Source organism: Ixodes scapularis, unplaced genomic scaffold, assembly GCF_016920785.2.
Source record: "Ixodes scapularis isolate PalLabHiFi unplaced genomic scaffold, ASM1692078v2 PGA_scaffold5__190_contigs__length_132052651, whole genome shotgun sequence".
NCBI lineage: Eukaryota > Metazoa > Arthropoda > Arachnida > Ixodida > Ixodidae > Ixodes > Ixodes scapularis.
In genome coordinates, this window is record NW_024609880.1 from 101,053,988 (window position 1) to 101,077,949 (window position 23,962).

Sequence of the window (23,962 nt, forward strand, 5' to 3'; positions counted from 1 at the left end):
GCGCCAGCCGAGGAAGGACCCCCTGAATGAATGTCGATTCCTTACCGTATCTCGCTCTGCTCTCAGCTGTCGCATCTGACGGTCCTTCTTGAAGATCTGTTCCTGCTGGTGCTGTATAAGATCCGTGTGAAGGAGCACAATCGCTCGTAGCCTCTCCACATCCATGTCATCGGCACTCTTGGTCGACTCTCCGCAGTTGGCGTACAAGTGATCCGTCTCGCAGGGCAGCGTCATCTTCTCCTGCCCGGAGTCGCCGATGTAGTCGGCCGACTTGGTGCACGAGATGTGATCATGGAAGGCGGCCACCAGATTCACCTGCCGCACCATGCTATCACCGTCGACCACAGCATGATCCGCGACACCGTTCACCAGCGAGATGCCCTTTGACATATTTCGGCGCACCGGCAGCTTACGACTCTCAATCTTCAGGCGCTCGCTGCCAAGCAGTTCAGATTTCATGCTACCGCGAGTCACGGAGACATTGAGGATCATCGAAAACCGCACGACACAGCAATAGCCCCCCGAGCTGCAACGATGTCAATCCTCTCGGCCTCGGCGTCCCAGCGCCATGAATCTGACGTCACGGCCCCATGTCAGCTTGGCCCTTTTCGTAGCCAATCAGCGTCGATTTTACTAGACTGCTTTAATAATGCCCGAGGCTTAATATTACGTCAAACATTATTCTAAGTTCGTTTCCAGATAATAATATATACTATTTATTTATTTTTTTAATTGTAGAGGAGAGAAGGTAGATTTTTGGTCAGATATTTAACCAGCTGACTTCGTATCCAGTCCAGCGATCCAGTCGAATCCAGCCAGCGCAGTTAGGACAGGAAATATTCCAGTTTTGTGAAATAACCGAGAGTGGCGCTAGTAGCTATACATCAACAGCGCTACAGTGTCTTAACTTGAATAATTTAAAAAGTAATTATTATTATTGACATGTTAACCCAGTAGCGGGCCGGGGGGAGGGGGGGTGAACAGAACCCATCCTGCTTTTCCCCTGTTCCTGGGACTCCTGGGGAGCCGGCACACATGCTTTAGTTCTAATTATTATTCTTCACTACAATTAAAAAAAAATGTGCATTGTCAAAACATCAGTAGTTTTTATTTTTTAAAAACAATACATGTTTTTTTTGCTAATTTTTTTTTAAATTCTTAAACATTGTTTTAGTAATAGCGCTTCCGAACACATACCACTATTTGGCGCAGCAGGCGAAACCTTGTTTCAATTCCCTTGTACGAGAATTCCAGGGTCTGACATACGTTACGTCCCCGTCAGTCGTGTTTTTAGTCGTGCCTGGTCGTGCGCACGGCGTAGGATTGCAGCTAGAGAGCGAGGAATTTCCAGCTGTTGAGGTAAGCACTGTGCGTGTTTTACCGTTGATTTTTAGCGAGGCAATGATGATCGCTTTTCATAAAGCTTTTGTTGGTGCCTAGAATCAGTTGTCATGTCCTGGAACTGATTAAACCTCGAGATTGGGGAACAAACGAAGGCCAATACATCAACACAGTCTCATTTTTGACACTGTCTTATGTTGTCCTTCGTTTTTCCCCAGTTTTGGGGATTTGTCTTAAAAATATGTTCGACCATCACCAGCCAGTTTGCGCCCTAACTTTTTGTTGATTACAGTTGTTCCGCCCATTCCGCCGTTGACACACCGATCAAAGAGCACGCTCTCCAGCCATGAATTTAGGCGATGTCGAAATGTCTTCACCCTGTGTCTTGTGTGGTTGTGTGACATTGTCGGAAATAGTTTGCACCGGTGTTACGTAATCTGTGGCGTTCTTGATCTGCACCGTTGTTGTGTTCCTTGGTGTCACTGCAGCCCGATTGCGCAGCGCTGATCGCGTTCGTTTCTGGTACTCTACGAGCATGTTGATATTACTATTCGAAATACGATAACATGGCTGGCAGACAACGCAGACGAAACAATGAGTCGTCTTCTATGGGTTCGTCTTTTGAATTTTAACACATGCCTTTCGGTGACTCACGTTTTGCTTCCTCGCGTTTCACCTGCGAACGTTTAAAAGTCGTTTTGATTATTCGCCGATTGCGCCAATAAAACGCCTTGTTGCCTTGTCAAGCGTTGGAACGACTAAACAAGGGTACGTACTTAATTGCACCACTATTGCTCATGGAAGCATTGTTGCAAGCTTCAGTGGTCGAACTTTACGCAAGGTCGATTGTTCGCGCAGTCAGGGTCGGCTCTAGGGGTGGGCGATCGCCCAGGGCGCCATCAAAAGGGGCGCCGCGCGTAAAAAGGCAAAGGAGGGGGGAGGAAGGAGGCGAGGCGCCACGGCAAATGATGTAGGGCCGTTGCTACTCGAAGCTATCCAGAAGAATATTCTGCTCATGGGGTTGACTTATCAACTTGAAACCTTTGCTGAACTTTCTCTCTAATTGCCAGTGAAGTTTCAGCAAGAAGCAGTTCCCATCAGAAATTCCAAGGAATTTAGAAAATGTGTACTCCGTCCCTAAAAATGTCTTGCTTTTCCAAATGCTAGTAATTGCTGTTGAGAAGTAGGAGACTAAACCCCCCCCCCCCTTTCTCTCTCTCTCTCTATATATATATATATAAAATATTGTTTGACACTTTTGTTGTGCTGAGTGAACTTAACACTCGTAGCCAAGTTCTAGGCACCTTCAAGACAGTATAACCTCCCATAGAAATATGATGGACAATATTTTTTCCTCGACCCATTTTCACAAATCATTTCTCAGTGGCGCCAGTTTTGTGGGTCAAGTTCACATAAACTGCTGCTGCAGTCGAAGGTTTCAAAGTGTGAGCAGCGGGTCGATGTTGCATCCTATGCACTGGCCAGTTGGCCCCTGAAAATGTCGGACGAAGTTATGCCGATTTGCCTTTCGCTCTCGGACGCCGTGAGTGCAAATGGACTTTCTTCGCAGCACCATGTTTTCTGCCCTGGGCAGCATCTTCGGGAAGAGTAAGCCACAGGGGGACCAGGTGGCCGTGCGGGAGTCCCAAGTGGGCGACTTCGTGGTGTACGGCAACGTGGCCGAGGAAAGCAGGGCCCCGGACTACAGCCGCCTTCCTTACCCCGTGAGCTCCTCCAAGCCCCCACACCTCCTGCCTTGTCCGACACCTTCTGTAGACGTTGGCAAGCGGCCACGCTTGAATTGTTTTCCACTATGGGTCGAAATTGCTCCGTTAGAGTGCCAGTCTGGTAATGGTGGGCATGCTTTAGCAACACTCGCCTTGCCTTGTCTTAGCAAAGCAAGGGAGCGTAAATATTCCTAGGCCAGGTGGTGCAAGCTACCACCCGATACCATCCATCCAGTGATGTAGGAGTTAATTGGCTAGGTACCATCCATCCATTCCGACTTGACTATCGCAAGATGGTGGTACCCAGGGGCCATACTTGCAAATATGTATGGGGGCCATGTAGTGTTTTGTTGGACAGGTAGCGCGATCTAGTCATCATTTTCTGCGGGTCTGCAACATACGACAATCACATTTATTGCACCTGATCTCTAATTTGTGCATCTGAGTGCCCTGCTGTAGCGAGGATTCTGTTTCGGGGAGGGGGTGGGGTGGGGCACTCATCACAAAATGCTGTATGAGGGGGGGGAAGGGACGGGTGGGCCCCATGGGCCCCCCCGCCCCTGGCTACGTGCCCGACTGTGGCATCAGATAGTTTCATTTCATTTCATTTCATTTATTGTTCCCTCAAAGCGCCCGGAGGCATTACATGAGGGGGGGAGAGACAAAAGAAAAAGTTCGCTGCAAGAACAAGAAAACACTAACATTGAAAACAGCACGCGACAGATCGCGCACACATACACAGCATACTATATACACAACAGCTACACACCAGAGAGCGTATAAAATTAAACTGACTTAAATAATTCTTCACATACACTCCTAAACTGTGCACAGTCTGAGATATCAACCACACTTTCAGGGAGGTCATTCCATTCATGAATAGCCAAGATCAAGGGCGACTCTGAAAAATGCTTAGTGCGACATAAGGGTAGCCTAATTTTATGACGGTGATCATGCCGAGGAAAAATCCTATGGGGCGGAAGTAAAAGTTGACTTTTAAGGTCAGTGTTGTAATAATACACGCGATGAAGAAAAGCCAGTCGTGATACTTTCCGTCTATTACATAAAGGAACAAGGTCAGCTCTTGTTTTTAGTGCTGTCACACTCGACGTAAAGGAATAATCTCTAAGAATAAAACGTACGGCTCTGTTCTGAACAGACTCAATTTTTTTAATTAAATAATCTTGCCATGGGCTCCAAATAATGCTCGCATATTCTAGTTTTGAAAGAATAAAAGATTTGTACGGCATTGGCCCACTGGATTTGACCCACCGTCACTAGATCATAGCCAGTTGATAAGCTTCCTAGAATGCCTGGCACCTTATTTTGGCGCATGCGCTTGGGTGCGCTCGCTAGACTATCAGCCCGCCCTGTGGACAGAAGCGGTGGAACTCATGGAACGTTGGATGCCCAATACCTGCACTGGAAAGGGATTGTATCGTGGTTTTCATGGTAAACATAAAGTTTCCGCAAAAGTTGGCACAAAAAGTGCGTAGTTTGAAAACAATTCTTCGTTGCCTATGAAGGCGTTGACGCCGGTGGCACTAGGAACGCTATCTGCCTGCGCCTGCTCGCCTGCAAAAAAAAAAATTGAATGTTAATTTTTTTGTGGCGCTTGCCAACTGATAGATCAAAGAACGTTGGATTTAACCCACTTTAAATAAAGCACGAAAATCAGCTTTGGATTTGTTTTGTGAAAATATTAAAGGAAGCACCTGTTTCAACCAAAACTTACACAAAAAAAAAAATTATGGCTTAGTATTGAGTTAAAGGGACCATGAAATGATTTTAAAATCGAGTTTCATCCACCGCACGTCGTAAAAGGTGTGAAAAGAAACACAAAAACACAAAAATAGGGAGCCCAAAAAAATTATTTGCTATAGAACTTTTAAAAGAAAACTGGACTCTTTTGCGCCTTCCTTCCTTCGCCTGTTCACTACGATGCATACGCAGAATCGGTGCACGTCAGCCGAATCCACATCGCCTATTGGGTAAGAGCCTACCTCACCAGCACCGCGATCGTAAACAATAAATAGCCGGCGAATGTTTCCTAAAAGTTTTGTTAAATAATATTCAGATCCACATTTTGTAGCATAATTAGAGATGTGTGGCGAAAATTGCCAAATTTGATAATGCTGAGAGCCAAGCGCCATCTATCGTGTGGTAAACGAAGCAACTACTGCGCGTGCGCAGTAGGGCAGGGCCGCCAGTTACTTGGGTGACGGCGACCGACGAACATTTATTTTCTTTGTTTTCCTTCCTCTCAAAACTGTGACTGACTGAACGTTTATTTTTCTACGTGTTCTTCCCGCGCGTGCCGACTTCAAGCAGCAAGAAAACAGTACTTAAAACAGACCACGACGAACAAGAACGCTGGATTCACCGACTCCGACGAAGCGTATAGGCCTAGCAGGCATTCCGACTCGGCGCTGCGTTGCTTCGTCGCAAGACCGTCTGCCTACGACCGGCTGGCGTGCTAAATGGAATATGCCCGCGCGACCCTTGTGGACCCTTCCCGTATTATAGTTTGATCACTGACCTCAATTCTAGATTAAGAGGTGAGGAGGTCAATCTCTTCCCCTTGTTTTCCGAGGCAGTGTTGACGAACACTCGTCGAAAAGGGACTCTCGTCGATTCTATCTTCTTGTTTTGTGTGATATAGAGCTGAAATAAACGCCGTATGGATTGCCTTCGTAACACGGTATGTACACTTTGTTATTGGTATGCCATTTTTATTCTGACAGACTGCACGTGTCGACCCCGGTCCAACCTTTCTTTGCCGAGTGTCGCGTCAGTATCGAGTTGCAATCGTAAAAGAACGGTCCCGAAGCGCTTACCAACAGCGCGAATACAAGACTTCCATCAAGCGCGCGCGTCCGCTCCGAGTGTAAGCAGGTATTTACGTGGCTCTTGCTGACACTCGTAGTTCAAACGTATCTTTTTTAACGTCGGCTCGCTCCTGCTTCCCGAGGCCGCGAAAAACACCATCTACGTCGCTTTGCAAACGACTGACACGGGCCGGCCCTTCTGCCAACAATGACGGGGTGGTGACAAGACTCGCTGCACGTCCCAACAGGCATACCGGCGTATGGGACTAGTCCCATGCTGTCGCTGTAGCGCAACATATCTCATTGAATTTCGCTCAGCTGCGATGCCGCGATGAGAGGCGCCGATTCAGGAAATACGTCGGTGACATCAGCGCAGTAAAACCTACCGGCGCACCCCAACTCGTTGCCGCTAACACTCCCATTCTCCTACTGCCGAGAGAACTTCCGGTTCCGGAAACGGTCTACGTCACGGCTTCTTTTGCGGTCAGTTGGAGAGAATGAAAAAGTCGATATTTCAATAATTTTTTGTGTAAAAGTTAATAAACCGAGACGAAAACGGATGCCTGTTCGGCATTCAGTGAACATTGACGGTTTAATGTAAAAGTTATCTGGAAAAAGTAAAAAGGTCATTTCATGGTCCCTTTAAGCATTTTTAGGTTAAAAGGAGAAAAATCATTCTTGTGGGCTTTTGGGGCATTTTATTGCACAAAACAAAGAATTGGCACAAAGCAAGAATGATTTTCTTTGCTCCTTTCTGTTTTTGTTAAATCGAGCACCCCGCACCCACAGTTCTTTTACATTGGTACAAAAAAAGGAAGGTATAACTCCTTTAGGAAAATTAGCATTTTTAGTTGTAACTGTTCATTGAAGCAAAATTAGCCAACCAGCCGCCTTTGTGTGCTAAATTACAATGTCAGTGCATGCAAAACTGATTGAGATTTATTTAAATTGGGTTAGATCTATTCGGACCTCGCTTTAATGTCGTCACGGGTTTTTGCAGGGTGGCCCGCTGTACCCTCCGCTGGCACAACTGGAACACATGCAGGGCACAGCGGCAAGTTCGAGTGGTGATAAGGGCAGCACGGCAGCCCACGGCGGATGCCTGGATGGCGTGCCTTTCGTGCTAGGAGCCGCTGCTTCTGGCGCCTACCAGGGATCAAGGGACGTAGAAATGACACTGCGCCGTGTGCGCACTCTTGCAACATCCTTGCTTCAGTTGCAGTATGACTACAGCCTTGAGAGACGAGTCTTGCAAGAAGCCGGGGCATGCTGATGTTGCCATGAGCGGAAATGTCCCCAATTACACTTTGCCAAAGGATGCGAGCTGTTATGTTTTTGTTTATGTTTGCTGTTTTTTGGGGGCTGCCAGGGCTCTCGCTGCATGATTGAAGATTTACTGTGGAGAGGCTAGGACATCCCCTAGCTCGAATGCTGCATTGGAGTTGCGGGCACCGTCTTCTGGGGATTTAATAAAGACGCCTACACTAAATATTCCCAGCTATTCCATTTCTTCTTTGTCCTTGACATGATGTCGTTGACTGACATCGCTTTCCAGTCTTGACTTCATTTTCAGGATGGAGATGGCTATTTATCTCTAGCACCATTGTATAGTGTAATCTGACTTCTGGAATGTGCCTTTCGTCATTGTGCTGTGAACAGGCCACAAAGCTTTTCCTGCTTTGTGGCCTGTCGATCATCAGTGCTTCACCTGGACTATTATCAGCCTTCAACCTATAGTTTCTCGCAGACCTTTCATCAAAGACCTTTTCATCTCGGTAGTTACCCGACCGGTGGATAGAGGGCGCTGGCGCACCCGCCGCCATTCGGTAGCTTCAGTTTGGTTGGTTTTGGTTTCAGCGCGCTCGCGGTTGTCTTTATGTGAAGTGTGCCCGTTATAGCACACAACCAACGAGGTAGAGAGGCTTAGAGCGATAAACTGGTATCCCATTCACCAGGCAAAAGTGACCTCTACCCAGTCTTGTACACGTTACTAAAAAAAAGTAATCGATTACAATTACTATTACTTTTGGCTAAAAAGTATTCGATTAGATTACTTGATTACCCGACGGCAAAAGTAATTGGACATTACTTAAAGAAGTAATCGTTACTTTTCCGATTACTTTATTTTGTGAAGACACATCTTTAGCGCTCATAACAATGAACTACTTCCAACCTATATTTCACAATTGCACAAGTATTGAAGAAGAAAAACTGGCTCCCACTTCGTGGTAGTTGCACCTTCACAATGCGGACACAAGCATAGAATTCGTTTGTAGACGTTTAATGATTTGGGCGTTCGCCAGTGTGTGTGTGTGTGTGGGGGGGGGGGGGGGGGGGGGGGAGCGGAGGGGGTTCTAGATCTTGTTAAGCTTGAGCAAGGGTTGTCGCTCAAAGTTTGCGTCGCTCATTTTATTATTCACATGTGGATGAGCTCGCATGTTATACAAAAGAGTAGCAGCTCCAGGATTTGAAACTGATCATCTGTAGTATTCATTAGCGGAAGAGATCGCCCCGACCACTTCTTAACTCGAAACATTGCTCGTCACAAAGACCACGTAGGGGAAATGGGGAAATATTTCAACTGCCTTTGTTATATTTTGCATCCGCTTTAGGCATTCTTCGGTTCTGGTTCTCCTACGGGCTACGAGTAGGTACCCTAAGCAGGATTTTTTTTAATTTTTTGTTTTTATTTCTGTTTGTGTGTGCGTGAGGGGGCTAGTTTGAACGAAGGACTCACAAAGCTGCATTCTGCTTCCTCAAACTTCGAACTGAATGGCCTTTGTCACGCACTGTGGCTTCCCTGGGGCTTCCCACTCCCAGTCCCAGCTCGAAAAAAAAAAACACAAAAGAAACGGACATTCCACAGAAACTGTACATAGAAAGAGATTAGCCTCGCTTCCTACAGCTCCGCAAACATCTTTCTTTTTTCCGTTCGAAATAATAAAAGCAAATTTTATTTTTGTCATTTCATAAAAAAAAGGCGTGCGCCCGGGGGGGCGGGGGGGGGGGGGGGGGGGGGGGGTCGGGTCCCGTGGAAAATTGTAACGGTTACAAGTAATTTTATTACTTCAAAAAGTAATCAGATTACTCTTGTGATTACTGCCTAATAAAAGTAATCAACTGATTACAAAATTACTCCAAAAAGTGGTCGGGGCGATCTCTTCCGCTAATGGATACTACAGATGATCCGTTTCAAATCCTGGAGCTGCTACTCTTTTGTATAACATGCGAGCTCATTACAAGTAATTAGATTACTTGTAATGCGTACGGTACAAGTCTGCCTCCACCTGGCTGCCGCCATGTACAATCTTGACTACTATCGTTTCAGCTTCCGTCCGAGCGCAGCCAAAGCTACGTGTGGCCGGAGCCAATCACACGCCGGCAATAGGTCACGCGATCTCGCCTGCACTTCTGTATCACTCCGCTGCGCCGCCCGCCCTCGCCGAGTATTTCGTCTGCTACGGGTGTATCAACGATATCGTCTGCTACAGGTTTTAAAAGTGCCCTCTCGCGTTCTGAAACTTAGTCACAGGGGATGTCAGTACGTAGGCTGGCCGCTGGCATCTCTGTCCGAGCTTTCCACCTGTTCGGCATATAGTTTCGAGTTGTAAGTACACGTTGCAAGGTCCCCGATGACCCAGCCACCGATGTTTCCTTGTGTTGTTTGGATATACCAGGGCTCGAGGCGCAGTCCTTTCCACCCGCTTCTCGGCGTTCAATGTGATTGGCAGGTAAAGGGGTGCCCTGATTTCGCCGCGTATCTGAATTGTAGTGGCCCGTACGCTTTGCTTGTTTAAAACGCATTCGCGGTACGACGCGGCCGGAGTCTTCTGCCGAATTTGAAAGTAGACATTCATCACGACTTCTCGCGCCTGACGCCCAAACGTGCCTTTGTGAAAGGGCGCTTTAAAGCGACTCGGTGACGAAAGCAGCGAAGCACGTGATTCAGCTGATTCGGCGATTACGGGAACGATATCGCACAGAAAAACCAACGTTACTATAACACTCAGTTGGGAAACACCCATAGAGACAGCTTTGAAAAAGTGGCCCCAATCTGTCTCCGAGCACCGAGCTAATGACGAACACAACGCCACCATTTCTCCCGCAGCGGCCACTCGAGGAACTGCACGTGACTTCTATTTTAAGAGGTTACAGGGTGCCACCCCCGTCTACCTATCGAAGTTAAAATGCACCTAGGTCGGGACGCGCTACCTGAAAGGACCGCTGAGGCATGGTTGTATAAAAACAATATTAATTGTGCCGCAATACCCTGCAAACTAAAGATTTTAAAAACATAATGCGCCCCTCTTTTTGTACTAAACTCCAATAAATTTCATGCAAAAAGAGTCTTTTCCGTTTGTTTTTACGCAAAAACAGGCTTTCAGAAAGCTTAAGGTGACCACAGTACAGACAAGTGACAAAGAGTGGCGCTGTTGTCGCATTTAGCTCGGTCTCGGTGGACGCCAGCGGTTCAGGTTTCGACGGCGAGTTTCCCAACTGAGTGTTTTAGTAACGTTGAGAAAAACCGAGCGCTGCAGCTGTGTTGCCAGCGGATATACATGTTTTCACTAAACCACGTGCATTTACATATATTAATAGAAACTTAAACTTCAGATATCTGATTGCTTTAGTTGCAAATCATTCTCAGCAGTACACATCTGGAACATTGTGCAGTTTTTACGCACAAAACAGTTATTTTAAGAGAAATTACTTTTGTGAACTACTTTGTGGTGCGTAGGAATGCTCTTCTCGACGTTGTGAACCGTCCCTCAGCCTTTGGCTGCGCTCGGACGTAAGCTGAAACGAAGGACACGTGACCGTAACAAATCCTGAGGCTTATACGAAAAACTGAGCCGAGATTTGTATTGCGATCGCTGTAAGAAACATGATAAACTATCTTTTTTTCAATCGGTTAGCCCCAGAGGTCAGTGTCAAGCTGCGATAAAAACCCAAAATACAGCACCGTGGCTGACGGCATCTAGCGGAGGCATTGCGACGCTGACCAAGGAGGATAGAAGGGTAGGAGAGGGCATGGACGCCAGCCGCGTAGCCTCCACAAGCCATGCTCCCATGACGCCTCGCCTCTTTCTCATTTTCCTCCTCCTCACTTATCAGGCCAACGTGACTACATCACGTGACCGCAGCTAGCCTTCGTCCAGCCTTCGATCTGATCAAACCTACCGGACGGAACGCGCGCAAGCCTGCAAGGAATCCTTCTACAATCAACCATCCATCTCACACGTGACATGTCACGCGCACCAATTGCCAGAGAGATCTAGGTCACGTTGGCCACAACATCGTTTAAACTTTTTAGGGGCGAAGCTCCTTGGGGTCTAGCCTTGTCCGGCGTCCGTGCTCACATCGATTGCCATCCATCTGTCTTCTTAAAAAAATAAAAAAATGTTTGCGCAGTCGACAGGATTCGAACCCGTGCGGGGAGACCCCAACGGATTTCTAGTCCATAGCCTTAACAAGGTACTACAACGAAATTTCGGCGCTCATTTTTTGGTCTATACGTGTTCAAAGAAGCAGTATCACATCGAACATACCAATATCTTGTTAAAAAAAGTCTCGAAAAGGAATTTTAAAACGAATTAAACGATTAGCAAAGAGCACCTGGTGGATGTCGCTAACGCCTCGCTTGTAATGCCCGTCTAGGAACCTTGACAGCTAGTGACGGTTAAAGTTCATTGGGTTAATGTAACTTGAAGTAATCAAAAGAGTAATAATAATGTGATTTGAGCTCATATAATCAATTGGTGGTATAACAACTCAAAATAATCGAGAGAATCACCAAATTGACGATTATGCCAAATTAAAGTCTATCGGGTCAATAGTAACTATAAGGTAATGAAAAGATTATTCATAATGTCAACTGGCCTCATAATAAATCAGTTGGTTGAATATTAAAACAAAGTAATAAAAATAGTAATTATAATGTCAACTAGGCTTGTAACAAGTCATTTGGTTAGATATTAGCTGAAAGTAATCAAATAAGTCATCAAAATGTCTTGTAGGCAGAATTAAAGACCATAAGGTCAAAAGTAACTCGAAGTCATAAAAAAAAGTAATAATAGAGTGATTTGAGCTGACAATGGTGGCATAATAACTCAAAGTAATCAGGAGAGTCACAATAATGACAATTATGCCAAATTAAAGTCCATTGGGTCAATATGATAACTCAAAGTAATCAAAATAATAATAATAGGGCTGATAATAAATCATTTGGTTGAATATTAGCTGAAAGCAATCTAAACGGTCGTCACTCTGTCCATTAAACCGAATTAAAGTCAACTGGGTGTAAAGTAACTTGAAGTAATCAGTTGTGTTTGTGTGTCTGTTTATACAGCCTGAAGTTAGTTTGTATCTCAGTGCAACCGCTTGCTTCCCCTTTTTTTTTTTTTTTTTGTCTCAGCGTTTCGGGCGCGTGGAGAAAAGGTGAATCGGTTTCGCCTTCACGTTGAGGCGGAAAGAACGAATTACCACCTCGTTGAGCGAATGACCATTCGTGACGTCATGGACTTTGCGCGCAGAATTTCAAAAAAAATCTCTCGCCGTCGATATTGCTCTAAAAAAAAAAAAAAAAAAAAAAAGGTTTCTTTTCACGTAAAAATCATTTCTCGACACGCGTGTCCCAACCAAACTGTTGAAGAAAAAAAAAGTTTTTTTTTTCTTTTTAGGGGTCCTTTAACCAAATTTTGGGCTAGGATAAATGAATTTAGATCGGGATTTTACTAATAGCATATCGTTTAGTGGGTCAAAAAAAAAAAAAAAAGGTAGAAACTCAAGAGCCCGACTTTCGGTACGAAAATTTTAAAACATAGCTGCTATTTCGTACCTCTTTCCCTTCGAAAGCTCTCTGCCTTTTTCAGCAGTATCCAAAAGCACGTCACCCGCCACCAACGCACGTCACACGATGCCGGACCTCACTTATTCCCTTCACCCCTAAGCTGACAGTATGGTGGGAGCTACGCGCCTTCCAGATTAATCAGCCGCCTCCATTTTATCACCTGACCCCATTCTCTGCGCGTTGGCATGCGTGAGGGAGCGTGATTACGTGGCAAAAGTGTGGCTGGCCCAACGAGCACGTAGCTTCCCCAGCACTGTCAGCTCCGGGGTGAACGGGGTGGGGAAAGCAACTTTTGTACGAGTTTTGAGCGACGCTCTAATCTTCTGGGGGAGAATGGCGGTGTCCGGGTAGCGTACACAAACGAAGGTCAGAGTAAGAGGAGAGTTCCTCCTTTCCCTCTTCTTGAACTGTTTGGTACGCTGCGCGATTTGTGAGTTGAGGAGGAAAGCTAAGAAGTAAAAAGAAGGAAATACACGACCGCACGGCTGTACGATGCTAATCCAGATCGAAACGGACAGGGCTAGGGATTAATTTAGGACCTATCGATCCCCCCTGAATTGAGCTCGTGATAGGTGAACTGATGGTAAGTAACAAAGTCCTCAGAAAGTCAATTAGGCCGAGTGAAAGTTAATTGGGTCAAAAGTAACCCAATGTAATCAAAAGAGTAATCATAATGTCAATTGAGCTTGCAATAAATAGTTTGGTCGAATATTACCTTGAAGTAATCAAGAGCCATCCTAATGCCAATTAGGCGCCGTATTAAAGTATAATGGGTCAAAAGTAACTCGAAGTAGTCAAACGAGTAATAATATTGTAATAATATAAGAGTTTTCGTAGATCGTTTCCGCTGTCCCGGTACGCTCTTCGCAACCCGTCACGATCCCCGGAACTCTACAGTCAAGGCCATCGGCGCGCAGGCGCAGTAGCGGCATCTACTTTGCGGAGGGCTTAGCGGAGGGAAAAACGCGGTCTACGAAAACTCCCTAATATATAGATGTAATGGTTGCATAATAACTCGAAGTAATGAAGAGAGACACCACAATGTCAAAAAGTCTATGGAATAAATAGTAACTCTAAGTAATCAAACTGTACTAATCATAACATCAAATTAAGCTCATATCAAATCAATTGGTACGACTGCTACAGCATCGTTGCGGCGGTCCTTGCCTTTGTGCGTTTCCTCTCACCGGACCGTGAATTGGCCGTTATCGGGCGCTTTTTCTCTGGGCGCGATTGGTTGAACCGCTGATAGCAAAGGCACGAAGACGAGCTCCAAGGAGATACACCTTTGCCGCGGCTTGACTGGCCCAAGCGGATTGTATACCATTGACTGCAATCGAACGTTGTCCCGGTTCACGAGCATCGTCTGGGTTTCATCGCAAAGTGGAGAGCTCCGGAGCCCTAAACTCGTCAAACACGAAGTTGGAGCCGAAAGTTCGCGGAGCGCGCCGATTGGACGCTGGTGACAAAAGTGCGACGTCATTGTCGTGACTGTCCAATCAGTGCGCTCCGTGGACTTCGGCCCCAACTTTGTGTTTGACGAGTTTAGAGCCCCAGATATGCGTCCTCCGCGCGTCTGAACAGCGAGTATGGGCGTTTTCACTGACGTAATGTCGTCCACCATTTTGTTGTTATGAGCTGTCTGGCACGTGCTGAAAGCGAGTATTCCGAAGATTCGCAAAACACCCCCAAATCAGGAGTGCACTGTTAGGGTCTAGGGGTTTATTCTATATAAATTCACTCCACATGAGCTATTTTCCAACCGTTTGAGTCCTAACTTCCTTCTTCTCTCTCGTGTCCGGCCTGGCGCACGCTCTGCTGTCCCATCGCATTGTCCCCCGTGAGCAACAATGCACCCCTGCGGACTATCGTTACCGAGAAGGGGGTGTGGCAGAGACAGGTCAGTCGATTACTTCAAGAGCACTTAAGTCGGTTAGAGACCTGTGATCCTTTCTTGGGGCGCAATTCGCAGAGTGTCAAAGATTACCTTAGTAGTAGTGCAGTCACAGATGTGGGGGCTTTTACATAGATGATGAGGATCATTTTTATTCCATCCCTCATTGCGCTCTGTTTGTCGCGGTACGTGAATGTATTGAAAGAAACGGCGAGATTGGCTTCCAGAACGCTAGCGGTGTGTGTACTGATGGGTTTTTAGAGCTTCTTAAGTTTTATATGGAGTCAACTTTTATCCTATTTAACGGTAAGCTTTACGTTCAGAAAAAAGGAATTTGTATCGGTTCGTCTGTGGCGCCTGTGCTTTGTGATATTTTTTTAGCCAAGTGCGATAGGGTTATTTTTGAAAAACTGAATGACGAGCGCGTTTGTAAAGTGTTTCGTTACGTGGATGACTTTTTGGTTTTGTTTATTACGTTGGAGGGCATATGTGAGGCAGATGTCGTGAGGTCTGTTTTAGAAGTTTTCACACATCATTCGGAGGGGCTCCCTTTCACTCACGAACTTCAGGATGGGGCTTACCTACAATTTTTGGATTTGAGATTAGAATTCATTGCTAAACACGTTTGCTAGTCTTATCACCCACGCTCAAAGAAGGGTCTTCTTCCATATGATTCATCGCACTCTAAGCTGGTCAAGAGAAGCATTGCCTCGTCTTGCCTACAAGCTGCACTCGAGAAGTCATGTCATCATGTCGTTAGCAATAGTTTTTCCCGGCAGGTTTCCCAACTTCGGTTTTATTGAGCGTTGCGGAGAATTTGTTAAAGAAACTCAAGGGGGAACCCCGTCCCCGGAGAGAAAGGTCAAATAAGAGACCGCTCGTAATACCGTATCTCCATAAAATTTCACACAACTTGAAAACAATTGGGTTGTGTGTATGTTTATACAGCCTAGAACTTGGTCTGCCTCACAGGGGCGACGAGTCTCCCAGCTGTAGATGAGAAATTTAGCCAGTGCGGTACAGCCGCTAGCCTGGGGTCTTTAACGTGCACCACGCAGTAGTGATTCACACAACTTGAAAAAAGTTGCCTTGAGGTACGATGTGCCATTGGTGTTTTCCGCTCCGTTTAAGCTGGCGCAACTATGCGCGAGTTGCCGATAAGAAGGACAAAGGCCCCGCTTGCTCGGTGAAGCATGAGAATCAATATGTTGTTTGCAAGGTGGGAGTTGTTTACACGATTCCACTAACGTGTGGGAAAGCCTACGTCGGTCAGACGGGCAGATGTGTTAATCACAGACTGCGGGAGCATGACTTGTCGTTGCGATCAGTGGTGGGAGCTGTGGGGGGCATTTGCCATTGCATTGTCATGAATGTGGGTGCGAACCTATCTTCAGTAAGACTGGTATCATTGGCAATGGAAGGGACAGAGTGAATAGAGAAATTTTGGAGGTGCATGCAATTACTAAAGCAGGCGCGAACTGCGTAAGCCAAACGTCACTGGGCTTGAGTAGTAAAGATATGTTTTTTTTGGACACGTGGTGAATGTATCATGTGACATGGGCGGAGTTGCTGTTTTCTTTGTTTTGTTTTCATGTGATTAAATTTCAGTTGAGAGTCAGCGCTTGTCCTGTTTGCACTTCCTTTAGTCCCCGTTTACTGTGCGCTGTTTGCCTTTTCGTCAGTAGAGAGAGAGAGAGGTATGTTTATTTACAGGAAAGCAAAGAGGTCAACCTGCTTGTGAGTGCTGGTTTGCTACTTTGCGTGAAAAGGAAGAGAGCAGAGAGACAGCAGACAGAATAGAGAAGTAAAGAAAGAGTGAGATCACATATACACTCGTATCCCCCCTCCCCACACACATTCTAAAACACATATATACGCACTCAAAGCTTGGCGAAAAATAAATAGCCACACGTAAATTAAAAAGAGTGATGTCAGTTCACAGCTCTTGGTCCAGGCGGGTGTCCTTTAAGAACCGGAGTAAAGCGTTGGTTGCTTTGGATTCTTTCGCTACTGAAGTCCAGGGTCCTAATATATGGCTGAGCTCAATGTCCTGATCGTGTATCTTCAAGGATTGTTTTAGTATTTTCCTTTGGGAACTATATAGTGAACAATGGCAAAGTACATGTTTAATGTCGTGTGTTGTTGAGCATGCTGTACAATGCGGTGAATCTACTTGGCCGATCATATGAAGATATTTTCTAGTAAAAGCCACATTCAAGCGTATTCGATGCAGCACAGTTTCTGTTCGTCGTTTTATATTTCCCGGCATTCGGAACTTTAATTCCGGGTCAATATGTTTCAAGTGCGCATAATAGTAGCATGGATCTGTCCATAGTCTGGATGATGTTTCTCTCCCAATTTTTCGGACTATATCATTTGCATCTGTCCTTGACAGAGGAATTGCGCAGGTATTATCAGCTTCGTGGGCGTCCCTAGCAGCTTTGTCAGCACAAATGTTGCCGGGTATGCCACTATGCCCCGGTACCCACTGTAAGACAATTCCATGTCCCTGACACCTCACATCATCGAACTTCTGCATTATGTCATAAATCAATTGAGCATTTACGTTATTCTTTCTTTTATGCGTGAGTGCGCTGAGAGAGGACTTAGAGTCTACAAATATTGTCCAGTTTTGGGGTTTTTGGGTGCTGATGTAGGCAGCAGCTGCCCGGATAGCCGCAAGTCAGTGGCGTACCAACTTGTTTTTGAGTGGGGGGGCAAACCCGACCCTCTTCCCCCCCCCCCCCCCCCTTAATCGAAAATTCGGCGCAACTTTTGTCGAAGTTTTCTAAAGATGTGGCAATGATTCGGCAAAATTACAACGTTACCAGATTTAACATTGATATTTTGTTTTTTCTAACGAAAAAAATTTTGCTTCTTCTTAAAATAAATACAACTTGTAGTGCCTATTGAAACAGTTTTGATTAAATAAGGTGATATTCTACAAGATAATTGTATCGATGTCGCTTTTGTGTGTTTACTGGCAATTTTAGTGTTTGCTTGCAGAAAGTGGCGTGACAACGAGGTTGGGTAGTAGCCGGAGCAGTCACGAATCACACTACGAGAGTTTTGATTTTGAGGCTTCATCAGCGCACGCCTGCAAGTGTGTTTACATTGTTAAAATAAAGACAATCACTGCGTTCTTACTTTCTCTGGGAGTCACCGTTTCGTGCGCGAAAACGGATGCAACGGTTGTTTAGCCTTCACCAGAAGAGATAACAATACTGTAAATATGCATGTTTTTCGATTTGAGTCACTTGACGTCAGCTTTGCATGAAAGTGCGCGTTCCATATTCGCAACGTGCCGTTTTTAACCTTTAAAATTCCGGTTTCTGGTGTTAGGACACACACGAACGTTTAGGAAGATGGGGAGAGTTAGGAATGTCGGATGTGCAACGTCGAGCATGATAGTTCTGTGTTTAACGAATACTTTTCATCAGTGTTCACTGTTTACTAACGAGTGCTTGGACTTCGTCCCCACTCTCCCTGGAGAGCTTTACGAGCGCATGCATCCTATTAACGTTAACTCCGCTGGTATTAAAACATTGATTGATAAACTAAAACTTACTTCGTCCGCTGGAACCGATAACATCAACCCTAAAATTTAAAAGAAACACCCGTGTTATTTCTAGTGAGTATTTGAAACTCATCTTCATTCAGTCCTCATCTCAAAGCTGCCTTCCATCTGACCAAAAGGTGGGAAGGGTAATTCCCAGTCTTTAAACAGGGCAGCCGCTCTTCCGCATCTAATTATCGCCCTAATTCATTGACTTCAATTTCTTGCAAACTACTTGAGCATATCCTCTACTCCAATATCATGAGGCACCTATCATCCCATTTCTTTTCTTTAAACAGCAGCACGGTTTTCAAAAGGTACTTTCCTGCGAAACGCAACTCTGCGACTTCATCCATGACTTGCACACTAACCTTGAATGTCACGTCCAAACTGACGCAGTTTTTTTTTTTTTTCCAAAGCGTTCGGCCGTGTCCTCCATCAACGCCTTCTTTCTAAGCTATCATATTTTTGCCTCCACCAATAACCGTTTGCATGGATTCGTGACTTTCTTTTTTCCCGTGTACAGGTCACGTCCATGATGATCATGAATCTTCCTTAATAAATGTATCTCCTGGTGTTCCCCTGGGGTTCGTACTTGGGCCCTTACTCTTTTTAATATTTATTAATGACATTCCCATTGGAATTTCTTCAAAAAAACGCTTTTTCGCCGACGACTGCGTCATCTATAACAAAGTAACTTGTGTGCAAAATAATAACCAGCTTCAGGAAGATCTAGATAAAATTAACAATTGGTGCAAAGAGTGGATTATGTCACCAAACAAGTATAAACGCAAACTAATCCACTTCACCAAGAAAAAAACCACTCTGTCATTTAATTACTTCTTGGACTCCGATCTGATTGAGACCGCTACTGTGTATAAATACCTTGGTGTAAGACTAACATCTGACCTTCCCTGGAATAACCACATTGAAGTCATTACCGCCGATTCATCTGGAACTCTTGGACTAAGCAGACGTAACTTAAAAAATCGCTCCACCCTTTGTCCCTAAGCTAACCTTTAACACGTACGTCAGACCAAAAATAGAATATGCTCCAACCATCTGGAATACCCATCGACTGTACCTCATCAATACGCTGTAGAGGCAGTTCAGAACAGAGCTGCTCGCTTCATTTCATCCACTTATGACTTTTCTTTCAGTGTCTCGGCGCTAAAAACTGAACTAACCATGTCCTCTTTGCAGCTTCGCAGGAAAGTCTCTCAGCTGTGCCTTATTCACAAAATCTACTACCACATTCCCGACCTCAAAACCACTTTGTTATTACCCCTCGACCGAACATCTTCTCGCCTCAACAACGTCTGCACCATCAAATACACTTCTGGCTCTACGAACGCTTTCAATTGGTCATTCCTTTCTCAAGCCATCAGCCACTGGAACAGTCCCCATCCTCCATTGTCACCATCTTGGACCCTGCTGATTTCTCCTCTGCAGTAAAACTACACCTTTCTTGGCCCATGTGATGGTGTGCGGGGCTAGGCAGATCAGTGAAAACACTTACGCAGAGCGCTTGCCAGGCCAGACTTGTACGTAGTTCAACTACTTTACTCAAGTTACTGTAGTTTAACTACTTTTCTGGGTAGTTTAGTAACTTTTAATTACATTTCTATTCTAGTAATCAGTAGTTTACTTTAACTACTTTTCCGAGTGACTTCCACTCAAATTACAAATTACTTTCTAATTTTAGTGGTTGTTTTGCCTATCAACAGAGAACAGAGGTCGGAAGGTCAGCTGATATTTGCAGAGGGGGAAGCATGCGGAGTAGAAAAGGGGGGGATGGGAAGGAAGAAAGTGATTTAGATAGTCCAAAAAACCCCAAAATTTTAACGAGCCCCCCCACTGCAACAACACTGCTACGAGGCGCGGGGAGCGAACAGACACGACGCAAGAGAGGTCGAGTAACTGTGGGATTAGCTCCGAATAGTGGCGTTTCTTTGTATTCCGAAGCTCAAGGAGACTTGACGCATTTGAAGAAAGGGCTTGTCCCCGCTTCTCTCCAATGTAGGAATTCTTGCCCACTACAGGAGGTACACACACTGCTCCTTTTACGGTGCAGGCGATAGAACCCCTAACAACGACGCTCACGCCGGACGGGCTGCTCGTGTATCACTCGAAGCGCGTTAACCCAACCCCGCGCCCGCGTTCACGCCGCTTCGCGGTGACGGTGTGCGGCTGCTAATTACAAATCTATTAACCCACCTAGCCCCCCCCACCCCCCGTACACGCCGCTTTGCGGCGTCCGGTCGGCAACCCAAGCCCCGCTGCCCCCCATGCACTTCCGTAAATAGAGTCGATACGATTTAGTTTAGCGATGTTTTGTCAACAACATTGGTTTTTTAGTGTTAATGGTAAAAAAGAAATGTAAATATCGCCAAATGCCTCGACAAAACAAAATGTTCGAGAAAAAAAAATAAAAAGAAGTAAGCCGGCCCACACCATAAATAGAACCCGGGTCTGACACGTATGAGGCAGACATCTCACCACTAAGTTACGCTACCTCTTCGGAAACTCGCATTGCATCCGCTGCCTATGTTGACGGCGGCAGCGCCTATCTCCAAGCAAGCAAGCAAAACTGTATTTTGTGTAAGGGCCTACGTCCTGGTCTGGACGGCCCGTCCGGCCCATGTCTCGCGGATGGATTCCGTTAGGTTACCGTGTAGCCTTGTTCGTGGAGCAAGGTACGAACCAGCCCATCCGGCGTGCGTGAGCACCGTTGCTAGGGTTTGTATCGCCTGCGCGTTAAAAATATGCCCGCGCGGGTCGGGGGGCAGTGCCCTTGGTATTCCTTGGGCGCCGCCGGCCTGTGTCTGCTCTGCCCAGTGGCGGCCGTTTCAGGGGGGGGGCAAAACGCATGCCTTGCCCCCCCACTCTGAGAACTGGGGGGGCAAGTGCCCCCCTTGCCCCCCCGGTTGGTACGCCCATGCCGCAAGTTCAGCTGCTGTCGAGGATGTAATATGGCTCAGTTTCGTTTTGATTGTCGTGCTAGTTGACGGAATATAGGCTCCAATGGATGATGATATAAAGTTAGTTGACCCGTCCGTATATATGTGTCGCGATGAGAGATAGCACTGTTCGATCTCCATCGTTTCATTGAAAGCTTATCGAGATGGCGTTGCACCTTTCTTTGCGCTTGTCTGGACTTTCTTATATCTTCTCTATTTTTAGTTTTTCTTGCCCTTCGTTCGGCTCGTCGACGGATGGCTCGAAGTCGTTCGTACTCCTCATCTACAGCTATTTGGCTGATCTGCATTCTTAAAGATTTTGTAGCATCCGATGTTGTTTTCTCAATAATATTAGAAAAATCTTCAATTGTGGTTATCTCCTGGCATGCTATCAACTTTTTCGCTGAACATATTCCAGTTAGTATATGTAAGGAGCTTTTTACGGCGACTGTTATTTAGTCCGGGTATCAATGTGTAAGTCGGAAAGTGATCACTGCCATGAGTTTCGATGTCTACAAACCAGCGAGGTGGGGGCGAAATGGAAGACGATGCCAGCGTGATATCTAAGCAGCTGCTAAGTGTTGCACCTTTAATAAATGTTGGGCTTCCGTCATTCAATATAGTTAGGTTGTGTTGGTGAGCAATGTTTATAATATTTTTTCCTCGTACTGTGGTTTTTACCCCTCCCCATAAAGGATGGTGGGCGTTGAAATCCCCAGTCAAAATATGTGGAGACGGGGTTGCCTTAATTAGCTCGTCTAGAATGTCTTTGTCGAATCTGGCTCTTGGTTCAATATATGCAGCTATTACTGTTAGAACCGTAGTGTCCTTGCTAATTGTTGCTGCCACGTATTCATTGGTAGGATGGGGATTTACATCGTGTACCACATATGTGAGGTCTTTACGTATCGCCAGTAAAAGCCTGCTGGGACTTCTTCCACGACTTGAGTGGAATACTTCATAACCGGACAAGCGTAATGTTCGAGTAACACGTGATTCCGATATTGCTATTACGGGGAATTGATATTTGAAGGTTAATTGACGAAAGTCTGAAAAACGGTTCCGGAGGCCTCGAGCATTCCACTGAAAAATGAATGAGTTGTTACGGACCTTCTCTACCTGCACGCAGGAGCTGATCAGAGGAACAGCGATATCTATGATTGTGATTGTAGCTTGTGCCAGTGGAGAATCAAGGGAAACAAGAAGATTACGAATCAGCGTTGCTATCGTGTGTAGCGCATTTCCCAGGCTCTGTGATTTTGGTGTTTCACTCGATCTTAAAAGCGGTGGGGCCTTACACTCGTTGTGTTGTTGCTTTGGAGCCCACTGGAGCTTCTTCGATTGGCTGACGCTTTCTTGGTGTTGGCCGTGTGAAGATCCAGGTGACGTTTGAACAGGATTTGTCCCGTCAGTTGAATGGCTTGGCAGAGGTGGGAAGTCTGCATCTCTCGCTGGGGGTACCACAACAACTTGCGATGTTTTCTCGATTTTGTTACTTTGGCGGTGATGACTTCTCTGCTCAGGATCTTGATGTCTGGGGTCAGATGGCTTCACCACAGACCGAGCAGCTGTGTAGTTGACGTTGTTTTCGCTGCAGTAGGCTGATATCTTCTTTTCTGTCTTGTAGAAGGTGCATTGGCGTGATGTCGATTCGTGGTTCTTTTTGCAGTTGATGCACTGCGGTTCTTTTGCTTCACAGGCACTGCGTTGGTGGTTGCCGCCACAGCGACTACACCGCTCCACCTTGTTGCATACACTTGCAACATGGCCAAAGCGACTGCATTTTGGACATTGTCGAGGTTTGTCTGTGTATGGTAGGATTTTGAATCTGGTGTGGCCTAGAGTGACGTACTCTGGAGCAGTTTCTGTGGCAAAGGCGAGCTTGACGATATCTTGATTTCCCTAGCCTTCTCACTTGGGTGACAGGGACAGTCGCGCGTATCCCTTCCTGGAGGTCCGCTTCTCTGATCTCCCGAGAAACTCCACGGATGATTCCAATAGCTGAAGATCTTTGATGTGCCTCATATACAGTGATTTTCATTCCGCAGAGGTTGTCATTTTGAGCAGAGTCTTTTTGGACTCGGTGTTTCTCGTGTCGATCGCCAGAAGATTAAGTCGGTAGTTTGGTCTGATGAGGATCACTCCGTCAGGTGCAATGTCGTTTAACTTCTCAGATAGCTTTAGAGGATTGACCTTCGTGATGATTTGGCTCGGATCTGCAGGTTTGACGACGACGGTGAGGCCGGGGCTTGGCGTTGTGATGATGGTGTCGTCACTGGATGCAGATTCCTTCAAAACATGCTTTCTCTTCCTGGTCCTTTTCGATTTCACCAGAGTAAAGCCTGCATTGTCGTCAGGGTCGCTCATAATGATGCTAGAATCATCAGACATGCTGGATGCATCTGATGACTGCGCTGCGCTGCCGGCCTCATGGATCATGGTGTTTGTCCCCTAAGGGACCAATTCAGGGCCTTTTTTCAGGCGTCGTCGCAGATTTGTAGTGCTCTGATCGGGTAAGATAGAGACGAACGGCCAGATATCTGCGCAGTTTTCTGGATCCTGTTGTTTGATTCAAGGAGCGAAGAAATGGAACCGTGTTCCCAAACACTTCGTCGTCGTCTCTCTCTTTTTGGTCAGTATGAACCAACTAACCCACATCGCCACCCTTATTCGTGTGATAACCCGTTCCGATACGTGTTCGCATCGTCAAAAAGAACACTTTTACTTTCGCTTACGATTCTTCGAAACAATGAAAACGTTTCTGTGCTGGATTCTTCTTCGGTCGAGTATATACTTCTTATTGACA

General features: G+C 45.9%; 2 protein-coding genes and 1 pseudogene across 2 annotated transcripts in view; 1 reads left to right on the plus strand and 2 right to left on the minus strand.

Annotated features, from left to right (window-relative positions):
- Positions 1 to 612, minus strand: part of LOC8032124 (male-specific lethal 1 homolog) — a 48,616-nt gene extending 48,004 nt beyond the window's left edge. Inside the window, exon 1 of the mRNA XM_029995823.4 lies at positions 46 to 612. Within this exon, the coding sequence (XP_029851683.3) occupies positions 46 to 492 (447 nt within the window). The 5' untranslated portion in view covers positions 493 to 612. The remainder of the gene's footprint in view (positions 1 to 45) is intronic.
- Positions 613 to 1,254: 642 nt separating this feature from the next.
- Positions 1,255 to 7,387, plus strand: LOC8032123. Its single transcript, XM_002408697.4, has 3 exons — positions 1,255 to 1,359; positions 2,912 to 3,065; positions 6,897 to 7,387. The coding sequence occupies exons 2-3, from the start codon at positions 2,916 to 2,918 to the stop codon at positions 7,167 to 7,169; spliced, it is 423 nt and encodes a 140-aa protein (XP_002408741.2). The 5' UTR covers positions 1,255 to 1,359; positions 2,912 to 2,915; the 3' UTR covers positions 7,170 to 7,387.
- Positions 7,388 to 11,350: 3,963 nt separating this feature from the next.
- LOC120850013 lies at positions 11,351 to 17,110 on the minus strand (annotated as a pseudogene).
- Between the last annotated feature and the right edge of the window lie 6,852 nt (positions 17,111 to 23,962).